This window comes from Oryzias latipes, chromosome 3 (genome assembly GCF_002234675.1).
Source record: "Oryzias latipes chromosome 3, ASM223467v1".
In the NCBI taxonomy this organism is placed as follows: Eukaryota; Metazoa; Chordata; class Actinopteri; order Beloniformes; family Adrianichthyidae; genus Oryzias; species Oryzias latipes.
This window is the reverse complement of record NC_019861.2, coordinates 4,546,393-4,559,991: the sequence shown is the minus strand read 5'-3', so window position 1 is coordinate 4,559,991 and position 13,599 is coordinate 4,546,393. Positions and strand designations below refer to the sequence as shown.

Genomic DNA, 13,599 nt, shown 5'->3' with positions numbered 1-13,599 from the left:
ACGTCAGCGTCGTACAGACCGGTCTGTTAAAATGTGGTCTCATGTTAAAGCGGTCTGTGGTCTTCCAAAGGTTTGGGTCCACTGCCTTAAAGCCCTCACCGTCACTTTCAGCCAGTCGGTTTGCTTATTGAGTCATGTCTTTCCATATAAGGATAAAGTCAGTTTGCTGTCCTGGCTATATAAGTCAAAGCGGCTGTTCCTCTGAGGTGGTCTGCCGTCACTGTCTGACTCAGCCATGATCCTCCTGACGACAACGCTGAGCGCGCTCCTCCTCTCTGTCCGCTGTTTCAACCCTCAGGTGAGCCGGCACCTCACGCCTCTGCATGAGCACCTCCGTTACACCTGCCAGCTGGGATGAAGGTGTTCCTCTGAAAAACAACCTTCTCTCTCTGGTCCTGATTTCACATTTTACACGGAGAGCAAAGTTACAGTTCAGATCTTATTTTTACATCTTCATCCCCTCATGTTTCTGTTTTGACAGATTTATTTCAGAGAACATGTCAGAAGTCATGGTAAGATGTCTTTATGTGCCTTTACGTTTTTATGTTGACCAATTCTTTTTTTTTCATTTCATCTTTTTAACTGTTAAATTCCTGCTAACTCACCAAAATTATACTTTTTCCTCTAACCTTCAGTACTTACTCAGTGACTCTCGTCATGTGAAATGATAAATGAAAGCATTGTTCATCTGTGGTTTTATTTTGCCAGTTTGTCCTAACCTGCAGTTTATTTTACAGCTGTCCTCGTTGAAGAGGAGGAAGATCTCAGTATCTCCACTCTGCTGGAAAAGGCCAACGTTAACATTGGTGTGTTCAAGTTCTACCCTGCTGCTTCCTTTTCCATTTCCTTGACTCAAAATGTGCAAAATAACTAAACTTTAATTAATACAGCAAATTGAAACGTGTGAAATACATTTGCAGCTGCAAGAAGAAGAAGAAAGGATGCAACTACTGCCTTGTTTCATCATGCATTGTTTTCAATGGGTTTGCAGGAAAGAACTTGGATGACCCTCTGGTGATGTTTGGAGACATAGCGGTGCCAACAGGGCTGCAGAATGCAGATCCCTGCACAGCAAGAGGCTGCTTGTGGCCTAAGAGCAGTGACGGCAATGTCTATGTGCCTTTCCGCATCTCCGGACAATTCTGTGAGTTCCACAAGGGCTTTCGTTCAATCTCTGAGTTTGTTTTAGAGATAATGGACACATTGTAAGCGCTTTGAGCGTCTGAAAAGTGCAGATAAATCCAATCCAAAATCCAATTATAAGAGGAGGAAGGCTGTAACCTGCAATGTCACATAATTCTGGAGCCGGTTAGCAAAAGGATAGCTTCTATCTGCAATAAATTGAATGAAGATGGCAAAATAAAACATAAAAACTGACTAAACTCTCGTAAAAACGCTGAAGCTAAAGCTGGGCAGCAGATGCAGCTTGTAGTGGAAGGATAATTGGAACATCTGGATGTTGAAACACGTTTGCTAATTGCAGAACAAAGGACGTCCTCAACAACAAAAAACCTGCTTTCTCAGTTACAGCAAAAGTTTTACTGAACGAAATGAAAAAGTGTCTCTTTTGGCAACCTCTGCATCAATAATAGGTGTGATTTTGGAGAATCTGGGGGCTCCAGGCAGGGCACTCCAGCCGGGGAGGGAAGCGCAGCACAGGAGGACAGGAGGGCGCTGAGCAAAGAACTTGACCTTAAAAAAGGGGTTACCGTTAAAAACGGGCTGATCAAAGATGCTCCTTCAGCGTCTGTGTTCAGTCACACAGCATAGCTGCTGCCGTGCAGCTGTGAGCAGCTGAGAGGAGTAAAAACAACAGCTTGGGTGACCATTTTTCTGTTGTTTTCACTGTCCAGCCAGTAGAGAACGAGACACCATCCTCCAGGGCCTGCGCTCCTTTGAGGGCTCCACCTGCATTCGCTTTACACCTCATCAGAGTCAGAGGGACTTTGTAGACATTCAGTCTCGCACTGGGTAAGTCAGGGTTCCCGTGGAGAGAAAGGGTAACCATCGCGGGATGTTCATACCTTCTTCTTTATAGGTGTTGGTCATTTGTGGGACGCCGCGGCGGCGGTCAGGTGGTGTCACTGATGCGCCAAGGCTGCGTGTTCATGGGTACCATCCAGCACGAGCTCCTCCACGCTCTGGGCTTCAACCACGAGCAGACACGCTCTGACAGGGACTCCCATGTTCGCATCCTCCTGCAGAACGTGATTTCTGGTGGGTCGGGTTTCCTGGCGGTTCTCTGTCTGGAGCAGTGAACTGGAGTCTGACATGACTGTGTCTCCCCGTGCAGGACAGGAGCACAACTTCCGCAAGATCGAAACAAGGAACCTGGGCACCCCCTATGACTACAACTCCATCATGCACTATGGAAGGTAATGTCTGTATACATGCACTGAAAGAGGCTGTAACTGAAATGTGGCTTTGAGAGCTCCTGTTATCAACGATGACGGGAGCCAGGAGAGAGCAGCAGGCCGCTCTCCTTTAAGATAATTGTTCAATAGTTGTTTCTTAAAATCAGTTTTTAATAGATTACATGAGCAAAAGGATGACTCTTACATAAGAATATATTCTTTAGTGTGATGAATTGATGTTTCCGGAAAACAGGAACAGCATAACTGACTGGAAACCACAAGAACCGCTGAGGTCTGAACTTTTGAGTAACTCTAAAGGTGGAGCAATTTTTCCTCCTGAGAGGCTGTTCTGCTCAGGGAATCGAACCTTTACTGCTTTTTTATTTCAAGTATAGTTTACATGTTCATGCACCAACCCCTCTTAACTGTTGACGCTTTCACTGATCACATTAGCATGAATCATTTACTCAAACGAAACCAACCCTGAACATCTCCGCAGAAAAAGGGAATGGAAATTTCCAAAGAAAACTGTCTCCTTCTGAAGGAGCAGGGGTCCAAATTCAATGGAAAGGACTTTAATGAAGGGAAGTCTGAGTGTTTAAGACCGCTTTTAAGGTGGAATATCTTCTAATGCTATTCATTTAGAGTTGACAAAATGAAGAACTTCTCTGCTTTTATTTTAAACCAGTTTGGAATTGGAACCGCACTCATTTAACTTAAGGAAAGCAGTGCTGCTGAGCTTTTGTACATCCTGCTTGTGATTTGTCTTTATAAACTGTGGTGACGACTGAGATCCATGTACTTCTGAAAATAACTGTGTACATGAAACACCACAAGAAGAGCTGTCAACATGGAGCCTGATCATAAATCTGGTTTAGATCAAAGTGATCTTGATGACTTTTTACCTTCCACAGATTCGCTTTCTCTAGAAATAGAGAGCCAACCATCGTTCCGATTCCTGACCCGAACGTCCCGATCGGCAGAGCCACCGAGATGAGCAGCAACGACATCCTCAGGGTGAACCGCCTCTATGAATGCAGTACGTACTTGCTTCATCGCTTCCTGGGTTGGGTTCTCTATCCTGGTGAAACACTGGACTCAGAGCTGCCTCCCTTCAGTTCATGACTCTGCACTCATTTGAAAGGGAACTGATTCTACTGGAAAAGCCGTGTCACACGGCCGCTATGTACAATTAAATTTCAGTCTTGCTTAATACATGATCTACATTAGGCCTGCACAATGAATTGCAAATTTGTCATTCAAGCTGTGCAATACGCATATCGCAAAATATAGCGAAAACTGCAATAAATGGTTTCTTTAAATGTGCTAAAACAATCTTATGGCAGCTATTTAATGAATCAAATAAATCCATTTATGCATTTGACCAATCAGACGGACGCCTTTACATTGTTGACCAATCAGATGGAGCTCTTTTATGTTAAAGGTTTGCCTCCTATGTAGACGAGGGTCATTTGGAGTATAATTTAGGTTATGTTGACTCTTATTTAAGATGTTGCAGTGAAAAGGAAATTATGTTTTTGGTTGTTTTTGTCATTTGTTCACGTACCTGAAGTTATATCGTCATTGATCACCAATATCTTATATCGCGAGTTTTTCTCATATCGTGCAGCTCTAATATACATCATTCATAAGTGTTTCTTGCGTTTGTCATTCGCCAATGTGCCAGATGTCTGTTGAGGGTTTCAGCCGACGGGTCTTTACGTGAATTCGATTTTAAGCTGTTTAAAATTTGGTTGGTTGAAAACTATGCAGTTCATGCTTGTTTTACGTAGTTTATACGCATTTATCACGTAAATCTCACGCAATCGTGTGTGACTTTTTTCAAGATCCAGACGCACGACCGCTCCATGTAGGTCTAACGGACTTTTCACGCATGTACCCCCAATGTATAACATTTATATCACGTGTACCGCACCCGTGTCACGTTAAAATGATGTAATTGACGCACGAATGACTAATAAATTGCATATAAACAGCGCAATAATAACACACGGTTCATGCACAATCGGCGTATTGTGTGGCGAGTATTTAAATCGGCGGATCTTTCACCCCTCCAGCAGCCTATACTGAGTGGTGGTCCGGTTAAGGGGGTTCCGTTTTCTCGTGGCGCGGTGTCCAGCGCTGCGCGGAAGGCGGGTCGCAGGAAGGGGCCGGGTGCAGTGGGCGTACTGCTGACTTACAACTGGTGCAGACCAGGGGAATCCAACAGAGCAAGGCGAGGGTCCACGGCAGGTGCTGTCCATGGTGCTGAAGCGTTGTGATTTTGGCTCTGCGCTCTGAATGTCACAGTGAAGAAAGTCAATGAAGTTCAAGTTTACATGTTCATTGCTTGGCTTTTACGTACTTCTTCCGTGGTTTTAACTTGGTTCCTTCGTGATACATCTGTGAAAATTTCACGTAATAAACCACAAATTTTCTCAAATTTTCCACATATAATTACGTCTGACTAATTTTTATCTGAACAATATGTGCAAATTGTACGTAGGAGCAGTGTGACATGATTTAGATTCAGACTCACAGCAGGAACAATCTACTGATTCTGGTCTTTTAAGACTTTCCTTCACTAAGTCTATTGTGTCCAAAAATCGACTTTTCCGTTCACAGATGTGAAGATGCTCTACATCTAAGAATAGATTTAGGAGCTATAGAACATGCTAACATTTACAGTGGCTCCATGAACAAGGCTTGTTTAATTTCAATCAATAAATCTTTCATCAACATGCAAGGTGCTTGACGTAAAAGACATATGTGAACATAGGTTAAAACAGCATGAAGTCATAAAACTCAATGAGTAAAAACTACAACAATCAAAAGACAAACGTCAAATGGTAGGAAATTCTGTGGCTAACAGTTTAAGATAGAAAGGGTACAAATGTACAAATGACACACCATAAAAGCCGTTAAATACCTAAAAGCTAAACATGTTCAGTAAATGAATTATGTAAATTCTAAGTTAAAAGGATTACTTTTACCTTAGTACTTCCACATGACCATCAAAACCAAGACTTAAAACATTTTGTTACCAAAAATCAAGAACAAGGTTTGATGAATTCATACAGACATAAAACCAGTTCATAAAAGAAATGGATTTGAATGTTTTTTTTTTTAAGGAAATTGAAAAGCTTTTCCATCCTCTATTAGCATTAACCTCTTAGGACCTGCCGTCCACATTTGTGGACATCACGTTTTGGGTTCTATGACCACAGTGGTTCATTCTGCTGAAACTAATGTGTGTAGAGGGTTAGCTCAAATATTAGCAAGGGTCTTAAGAGGCAAGAAGAACAAAAACAAACACTACATTTAATTGATAAAATGATAAAAAGTATGTACCAAGAAAAACAGAAAATCTCTTTTTTTGATATAAGAAAAAACCAGGAAGCACAGCATCGTTCCATTTGTGTCTAACTTATCTCAAAGAAATCTACCTTTGGGCTTTCTCTGAGATGTAAACAGCAGCAAAGTTAGGACCAACACTCAAATGTCTCTAGGCTTTAATGTAAGTTTATTATTAATGTGAAATTGTTCCCTGAAATATAAATTTTTCGCTTTTCCAAACCACTGTAGTTACTATTCCACCAAAAAAAATAGAAATCTGAATGTATTTTAGAAAATGGGTGTTTAGTACCAATTTGAAAAAAAACAAACCGGAGGTTAAGGCTCTTGCATGATTTTTATATCCAGAATTTTATATTTGTGTTTTCACAATTCATTTGTGTTTGCATTGTTTTTACTTGTTTGTTGAATCTGTTCTGTTCTGATTGGTTTTTGTCACCAACAGGAAGCGCAAAGTAAAGACTTGGAGTATGCAGCTCTTCCCTCTGCTTTCAAGACATGCTTTTGCTAGATGTTAGCTTGATTCAGACATTTTTCTGATTTCCTGTCAAATAAAAAGGCCAAACCAGCTGCTCGTCTTTTACTTTGAGCTCAGAAATGTTTGAATCTGCTAACCTGACGCAAGCATGAATAAAGAAGTAACGTTTTGACCATTTTCTCTGTTTCTGTTTACTGTCGTCTCTCTAAAACAAGCCCCCACTTTGGATTTCATTCAAACCAGGGGGAAACACATGTTGCAGTTGCTCCAAAGACCACTAGAGGCAGGTTACAGAAGGGAGCAATTCTCCATTACCTCCCGTACAAAAACAATGCTCCACCACAGCTTCTAACTTTATTTTGTCACGATCAGCTGCCATTTTGATGACGTTACATTGGGCGGGATTAACTCCGGTCAATATGCCCCACCCACCTCAGGCTTCAATGTTGCCTGCAAAACGTCAGAGATTATCTGACCAGCGGGATTTATGTCTCTGGTCAGAAGCAACACTGCATCCAAAAACTACAAATGCTTAACCCTTGTGCTATCCTAGGCACTTTAACACTGGGAGGTGGGTCATCTAGACCCACTAGACAGTGCTCTGAACCTTTTTTCTTCAATGATTTGTGATCTTCACTGGTGTCCATGGATTACATGAAATCTTTCCACCTTTATCCACCTTTGTCATGGTAGGGAGAACACCTCATTGGAAGGGGGGGGGGGGGCATCTAAGATAGCACAAGGGTTAAGTGAAGTACTTTGATACGTCTGATAACAACTGAAAGACTCTTCCAACGTCTGTCTGAACACAGGAAGCGAATAAACAAACAACCTAAAAGTTTAGAAAACTCAGATTTAACTGACAGCTAAAGAAAAAACAGGTTTCATGCTTTTGAGGGCCTCACCCAGTTGAGATTACTGTAAGGGTGTTGAGAACTAAGCAGCAGCCCAACAGCAGTCATTCCTCTGATAAGAGCCACGTCTGGCCTTGATCTGGTCAGCACATACAGGGAAGTGGCACCGTGAGAACACAACACTTGTTAGACATTATGGGACACGCTGTTGTAATTTCCTGGTCTCAAGGGCTCTGTCAGTAAATTCCTTTCATAACTATTGTTAACAAGGAACCTGAGATGACATCACCTGTTCATTTCCCCTGTTGTGTTTGAGCTCTGAGCTCTTGCAGACCAAAAACAGCAACACAGCTTTTTATTTGAAATATGAAAACTGAGTTCTCTGCATTTGATCGATCTCGTAATGAAACTGCTGTCACAGCATCACTCCTGAACAGTTTGGGTGAATTTAACACCTCTACTTTGTCAGGTACATCCCATTTTTAGAGATTTTGGTATAAGTTATCTGAAAAAGAAGTTTCCTGGTGCTTCATTTCGGTAACTGTGTGTAGTAGAAGCAGACCGAAGCGATTCATTTTGCAGAGTTGTGTGTCTCTGCAGGAGGCTATCTGTCCGTTTTTATTTCCTTGTTGGGGTGTCTGTGCCCCACTCTTCCCACCCTCCCCTCCATATTCAGCAACATCTTTGTAAATAAATACACTCACCTGTGTCATTAATTTTCTATTTGTTAGTTTGAGGCACTGGATTGTTTAGATCCATGTAACAATGATGAGTAAGAAGAGTTTAAAGGTTCTACTGAGATTTGAACTCAGATACTGGATTCAGAGCGCTAACCACTACACCATAGAACCCTAATAGCATCAGTTTTTTAACAGGTTTCAAAAAAGTGTGATAAAATGGAAAATATTCTGACCAAGATAAAGATTTATGATTAAAATAAGTATTATATGCAAAAAACAATGTGTCATCTTCTGCACAGTAACAGTGAAGTGCATAGATTATTTCAAAAACACAAAAAAGGTTTTCTTTGCTACGAAGGAGGCTTTGGTGGTCTGTAAACAGTAATACGTAAACTAGGCGGTCATTTGTTGGTGCAGTCACATCAGTGTTGGGAGACCCAGCAGGAGCAGCAGCAGACATCTTCCATCACCCAACAGTGTCTCCAGTCAGAGTCAGCAGCTCCCCACCTGCACTGAGAACGATGCCTAAAGAAAACTGTTTTCCCTTTTTGAGGTGCCGCTACTGTCTCTTTGAGGCCAACCGATAGTCTTTCTCCATGACCTCACTGAACTCCTCCCAGGACCGAGGTTCTGCCTCTTCAACAGGGCGGCTGAAAACTGCAGGTACCTGTCAGCCTCCTCAGGAGTCCCACAAGCCAGCCAGGCTTGGTAGAAATCCTTCTTTAGCAGCAGCAAAGAGTGTCCTGGTGCCAAGTGCATTGATGGACCCCCTTGTGTTTACACATGATATTTGTTATGGACAGACAGAGCACATAAGTCCAACAACAAAACTGCACTCAGATTCAGATCAGGGAGGTTTTTCCTTCCAATCATGGCCTTCCAGGTATCACCGTTGTTGACCATGTGGACATTGAAGTTCCCCAGAAGGACACTGGAGTGCCCCGCTGGGGTGCTTTCCTTTAACCCTCCAAGAGACACCAAGAAGGCTGGGTACATTTAACTGCTTTACTAAGGATTAGAGGACATGACCCACTCATCCGACATCCGGGAACCGTACTGGGGGTTCACGGGTAGGCCTACACCAGCCCGCCCCCCTCTCACCATGAGCAACTCCAGAATGGCAGTGAGTCCAACCCATCTGGAGGGACTGTGTTTCACAGCCCAGACTGTGGGTGGAGTTGAGCCCAAGCGCAGTCATAGGGGAGGAGTTGAGCCTTCCAGGACTATTTCTCTGAGATGCTAAGGATTGTGAGATCTATACATTTATAAGTTAAAATCATCTCTGTTTGTGATTCATATGTTCAGTTTGTTTTGGCACTCACACAACCCTCTGCATTTATCCGGACTTGGGACCGGCACAAGAGAGCACTGCATTGTGTTCCCTTGTGGCTGCATTACATTCATTCACTCATTCATATCATTTCATTCCATCTTGTGAGGGATCAAGCGGCCAAAGAGGACAACAGAAGTTTATCAAAAAATTAGTTTCAATTTTTCTCAAAAAATGTAAAAAGATGAACAAACTGGGCCCTTAAAAGAGGTCAACAGAGACATAATTAACTCAGGCAACAACCTCAACTTTAACTTAAGCATCTGAACAGACCAAGTAACAGAAACAAACTGACCTAACCAAAGACACAACAGGGGAAGATGTATAGTGGCTGATCAGACCACCTGGGAAACATGGGGGGGGGGGGGGGGGGACTAACATTTAACATAGACTACACAGATATTTAACAAAGGCAAAAGTAAACACAAAACCTGGTCTCTTGGTGGAAAAGAAAAATAACATCAAAAGTAGAACAAAATGAATAACCAATAGAAGCAAAACAAATAAACATTAAATAAGTCCATTGGTTTCTCCCCTTGGAGGTTTCTGTAGTTGGCGCCTGCCCAATTGTCTGACTGGAGTATTTAAAGGCTGTGAAGACTTGAGCTCCTCTTTCGTCAGTCCGCACAGCACAGCTCCAGGAGCAGAACCTCAGCCACACCCATAGGGACCCGGGGCCTGTTTCAGAAAGGAGGTTAAGTGTAAACTCTGAGTGCGTTAACCCTGAAATCAGGGAAACCCTGGGTTTTCCGTTTCAGAATGGGAGGTTTGTTAAACCAGAGAAAGCAGAGTAAGTCAAACCCGTTTCTGAAAGAGAGGTAACTTATACTCGGAGTCAGTATCCATGGTTACTTACGCTGTGAACCTAACCTGTTTGGGAGCAGGTTTTATCCTCTAAACTCAAGGTTTCTGCCGGTCCCCTCACCTTTTTAAAGACGAAGCGGTATTTTTCGCTTCAACCTTCATTGCCCACATTTCCGTCACACAGAGACGGTCTAAGTGACAAGAATGGCTTGTTCTTTTTTGGAGGACCCAATAGACGAGGAGGCTGCATTAATTCGTAGAGAATTACATTTACGTCGTGCGAGGATTTTGAGACCTAGACTCGATGTTTTTTCATTTCCCCATACGTTTTTGTTTGAGCGTTACCGTTTTTCGTTGCAGTCAATTACATATATACACAATCTCATCCAGCCTTTCATTACTAACATCAGCCATCGTGGACGTGCTCTTAAATCCGAGCAGATACTTTGTGCAGCTTTACGTTTTTTTGCCAATGGAAGCTTTCTGTACAATATCGGGGATGCGGAGCATATTAGTAAAGCCACTGTATGCAGAGCTGTTCGGAAAGTGTGCCTCGCTCTCAAGCGCTTTCTGCACATTTTTATAGTGTTTCCTGGGCACAAACCCCTGAGAGCCATCAAAGAGGAGTTTCACAGGATTGCTGGTTTGTAGTGTTCAAAGCAGTTCAAATGTGTCTATGCTGAACAATTATGTTTAGATAATGTCTTACTGCATCCTCTGCAAATGACCTATTAAATTTACCTTCAGGTTTTCCAAATGTGGTAGGATGCATTGATGGCACACATATACCCATCATTGCACCAACTGAAAATGAGGCGGACTATGTAAACAGAAAGTCAATCCACAGTATTAATGTGCAGGTACATAGAGTTACATGCAGTTAATGGTGAATCAACCTAGCAATGCTATATTTGACATGTCTTATTCTTTCCTCTTTAAAGATAATATGTGATGCTGCACATATCATCACCAATGTTGAAGCCAAGTGGCCCGGCTCTGTTCATGACTCACGAATATTTCGTGAGTCCACCCTAAGCAACAGACTGGAATGTGGTAAGTAAATGTATGCACTGCATTTACACATGCACTTAAATGTACCACATAAGCAATATGATGTTTTTGTCTTTTATACAGGAGAGATTGATGGCTTTCTGCTAGGGGATAGAGGTTACCCGTGCCAACCTAAACTTCTAACCCCTTACCCAGAACCTGAACAAGGCCCACAGCAGCGCTTTAATTTGGCACACAGCAGGACTAGAGCAAGGGTGGAGATGACCCTAGGCCTGTTGAAAGCACGTTTCCAGTGCCTACGTCACCTCAGGGTCACCCCTGAGAGGGCCTGCGACATCATTGTGGCATGTGTAGTTCTCCATAATATTGCCATATTAAGAGGGGAACAACACCCTGCCCTACACATACAAGACCCAGAGGAAGACCCCAACCACCCTCCAGATTTCCAGGATGGAAGGGTGGTCCGAGACCTTATATGCCACCATTCATTCTCAGATTGAATCAACCACCACCACAAGAAAAAAGATGAACGAAAAAAGAATCCCACAATGAATAAATTCAAGTCACAATTTATTTGGTCTTCCTTATTTCCTACAAAATGAAAAGCAACAGTCAGAATTCAATATTCATCCAAAACCTTTATAGAATTCACCAATCTCAATACACACCATACCTGTAGCTTGTGTTTCAGGATTTCAATTTCCAGATCTGACTTAAGGATCTGTCGATCCAAGTAAGACATCTCTTTGTCGGTCTTCTCAATTTGTTTAATGAGATGCAGTCTATACAACTCCTTAACTGGTAACTGAAAGTACAGTAATGTGGGGTTAAATCCTGTTCATCAACATGAATACCATAGAATAACACTCTGGCATTTACTGTACGTCACTGAACTGTGTTCATCAGTGCAGAGGAGTTTGATGGACCTTCCACCTCCTGCTCCTCCTCCTCCTGCGGCGGTTGTTCCTCCACACTCTGGAGGGGGGGGGGGGGGCAAGAATAGGTTAGTCGACACAATAATGTGAATGTGATTGTGAAGATTGTTTGACATGTACAAACATAAGATTACCTCTATAGGTCTGTCTGTGTAAGCAGACAGTGTGTCATCCTCTACATCCTGAGAAGATGAGCGCTTGGTTGAGCACACTTTATAATACTACCTGTGCTAATTTCTGGTGTGTTATGTAGGCTACTTACAACTGCCTGGGGGTCAGCTGTGACGGGATGGTCTAAAAGGACGATATTGCCATCAGAATCTGTTGAGACCAATGCAATGTTAAAATTATATATATAGATATATATATCTATATATATATAGATATATATATATAGATATATATATATATATATATATATATATATATAGATATATAGATATATATAGATATATATAGATATAGATATAGATAGATATAGATATAGATATAGATATATATAGATATAGATATATATATATATATATATATATATATATATATATATATATATATATATATATATATATATATATATATATAGATATATATATATATAGATATATATATACATATATATATATATATATACATACATACATACATACATACACACACACACACACACACACATACATACATACATACATACATACATACATACACACACATACATACATACATACATACATACATACATACATACACACATACATACACACATACATACACACATACATACATACATACATACATACATACATACATACACACATACATACAGAGGGAAGCCTCTTACATTTTATGAAGGCACTTGTGTCCTGGGGAGTGACTGGCTCTGATGAACTCCCTGCAGGAATTCCCTCAGCCACCGGCCTTCCAGTGTTCAGACTCAGGGCCATCTCCTCAGCATTTGTCAGAGGTGGGGGTGCAGGGCCTCCCCCTGTTTTGCGAGCCTCTGCCTTCTTTCTGTTGGCTGAAGACAAATCAAATGACAGTGAACAATGGAAACAACATTAGATATGTATTGCTATGTAGATGTTTCATATGTCAAATATTGTCAACAAAGCCTACATCCATGACATGCTCACATTTGACCTGATTGAATTATGTTTTTATACTTCATTTTTAGCTGCTGCCATGTTCTTTTAATTCCTGCAGGATTGCATCTACATGAAAATGAAATCAGGCACATTGAATTAGATTAATGTAACAATTACTTTTTGGAAACACAATTTGCTAGCACTGCTTACTTTCTTAATCCCATATAAACCTATACCACTTGATCAATACAAGGGTAGTGTTGCAGCGTGTGTGTGCTGAGCGGGGTGCGAGTGCAGGTGCAGATTGGGGGGGTGAGCACGGAGCGGAGGTGTGTGCGTGGTATATATTGTGTGTTCGGAGGACGGAGCACTTAGTTAAATAAAGAGAAGGTGTCATTCCCAGAATAACTGCTTTGGAGTCATTCTTAATCCGCTCTGGAGGTTGAGGGTTTCCAACGGGAAGTGAACCCCGAAGGAGAATTCCCTTCGGCCCTGAAGGAAATCTCCCCTGCGCTTTTGACCACGGTCGGAAAGAAGAGAGAAAAGAAAGGAGAAGTCTTCGTGCAGCGAAAGGTTCAACAGTAGACAAAAGTTCACTTTTAAAAACACAATTGCATGTATTAATATGAAACTGACCAACGTTTGCAAGAGGGGAAGGTTAACAAAAAAGTCCTCGAAACATTACCAACGTTAAATGCAATCAGTCCACTCAGAATT

At 41.7% G+C, this 13,599-nt stretch overlaps 2 protein-coding genes across 2 annotated transcripts; both read left to right on the top strand.

Moving 5' to 3' along the window:
• Positions 1–219: 219 nt before the first annotated feature.
• Positions 220–6,198, top strand: mnep (nephrosin). The gene is given in 9 exon segments (NM_001104736.2): positions 220–298; positions 482–512; positions 738–806; positions 992–1,144; positions 1,854–1,971; positions 2,039–2,217; positions 2,294–2,375; positions 3,269–3,393; positions 6,154–6,198. Coding segments are annotated over 9 exon segments (834 nt in total). The 5' UTR covers positions 220–235; the 3' UTR covers positions 6,168–6,198.
• A 2,546-nt stretch (positions 6,199–8,744) lies between these two features.
• On the top strand, positions 8,745–11,427 carry LOC110013523 (putative nuclease HARBI1). The gene is made up of 5 exons (XM_023951011.1): positions 8,745–8,790; positions 10,441–10,497; positions 10,560–10,714; positions 10,796–10,907; positions 10,989–11,427. Exons 1-5 carry the CDS (start codon positions 8,745–8,747, stop codon positions 11,363–11,365), a joined length of 747 nt encoding a protein of 248 aa, XP_023806779.1. The 3' UTR covers positions 11,366–11,427.
• Positions 11,428–13,599: the final 2,172 nt, after the last annotated feature.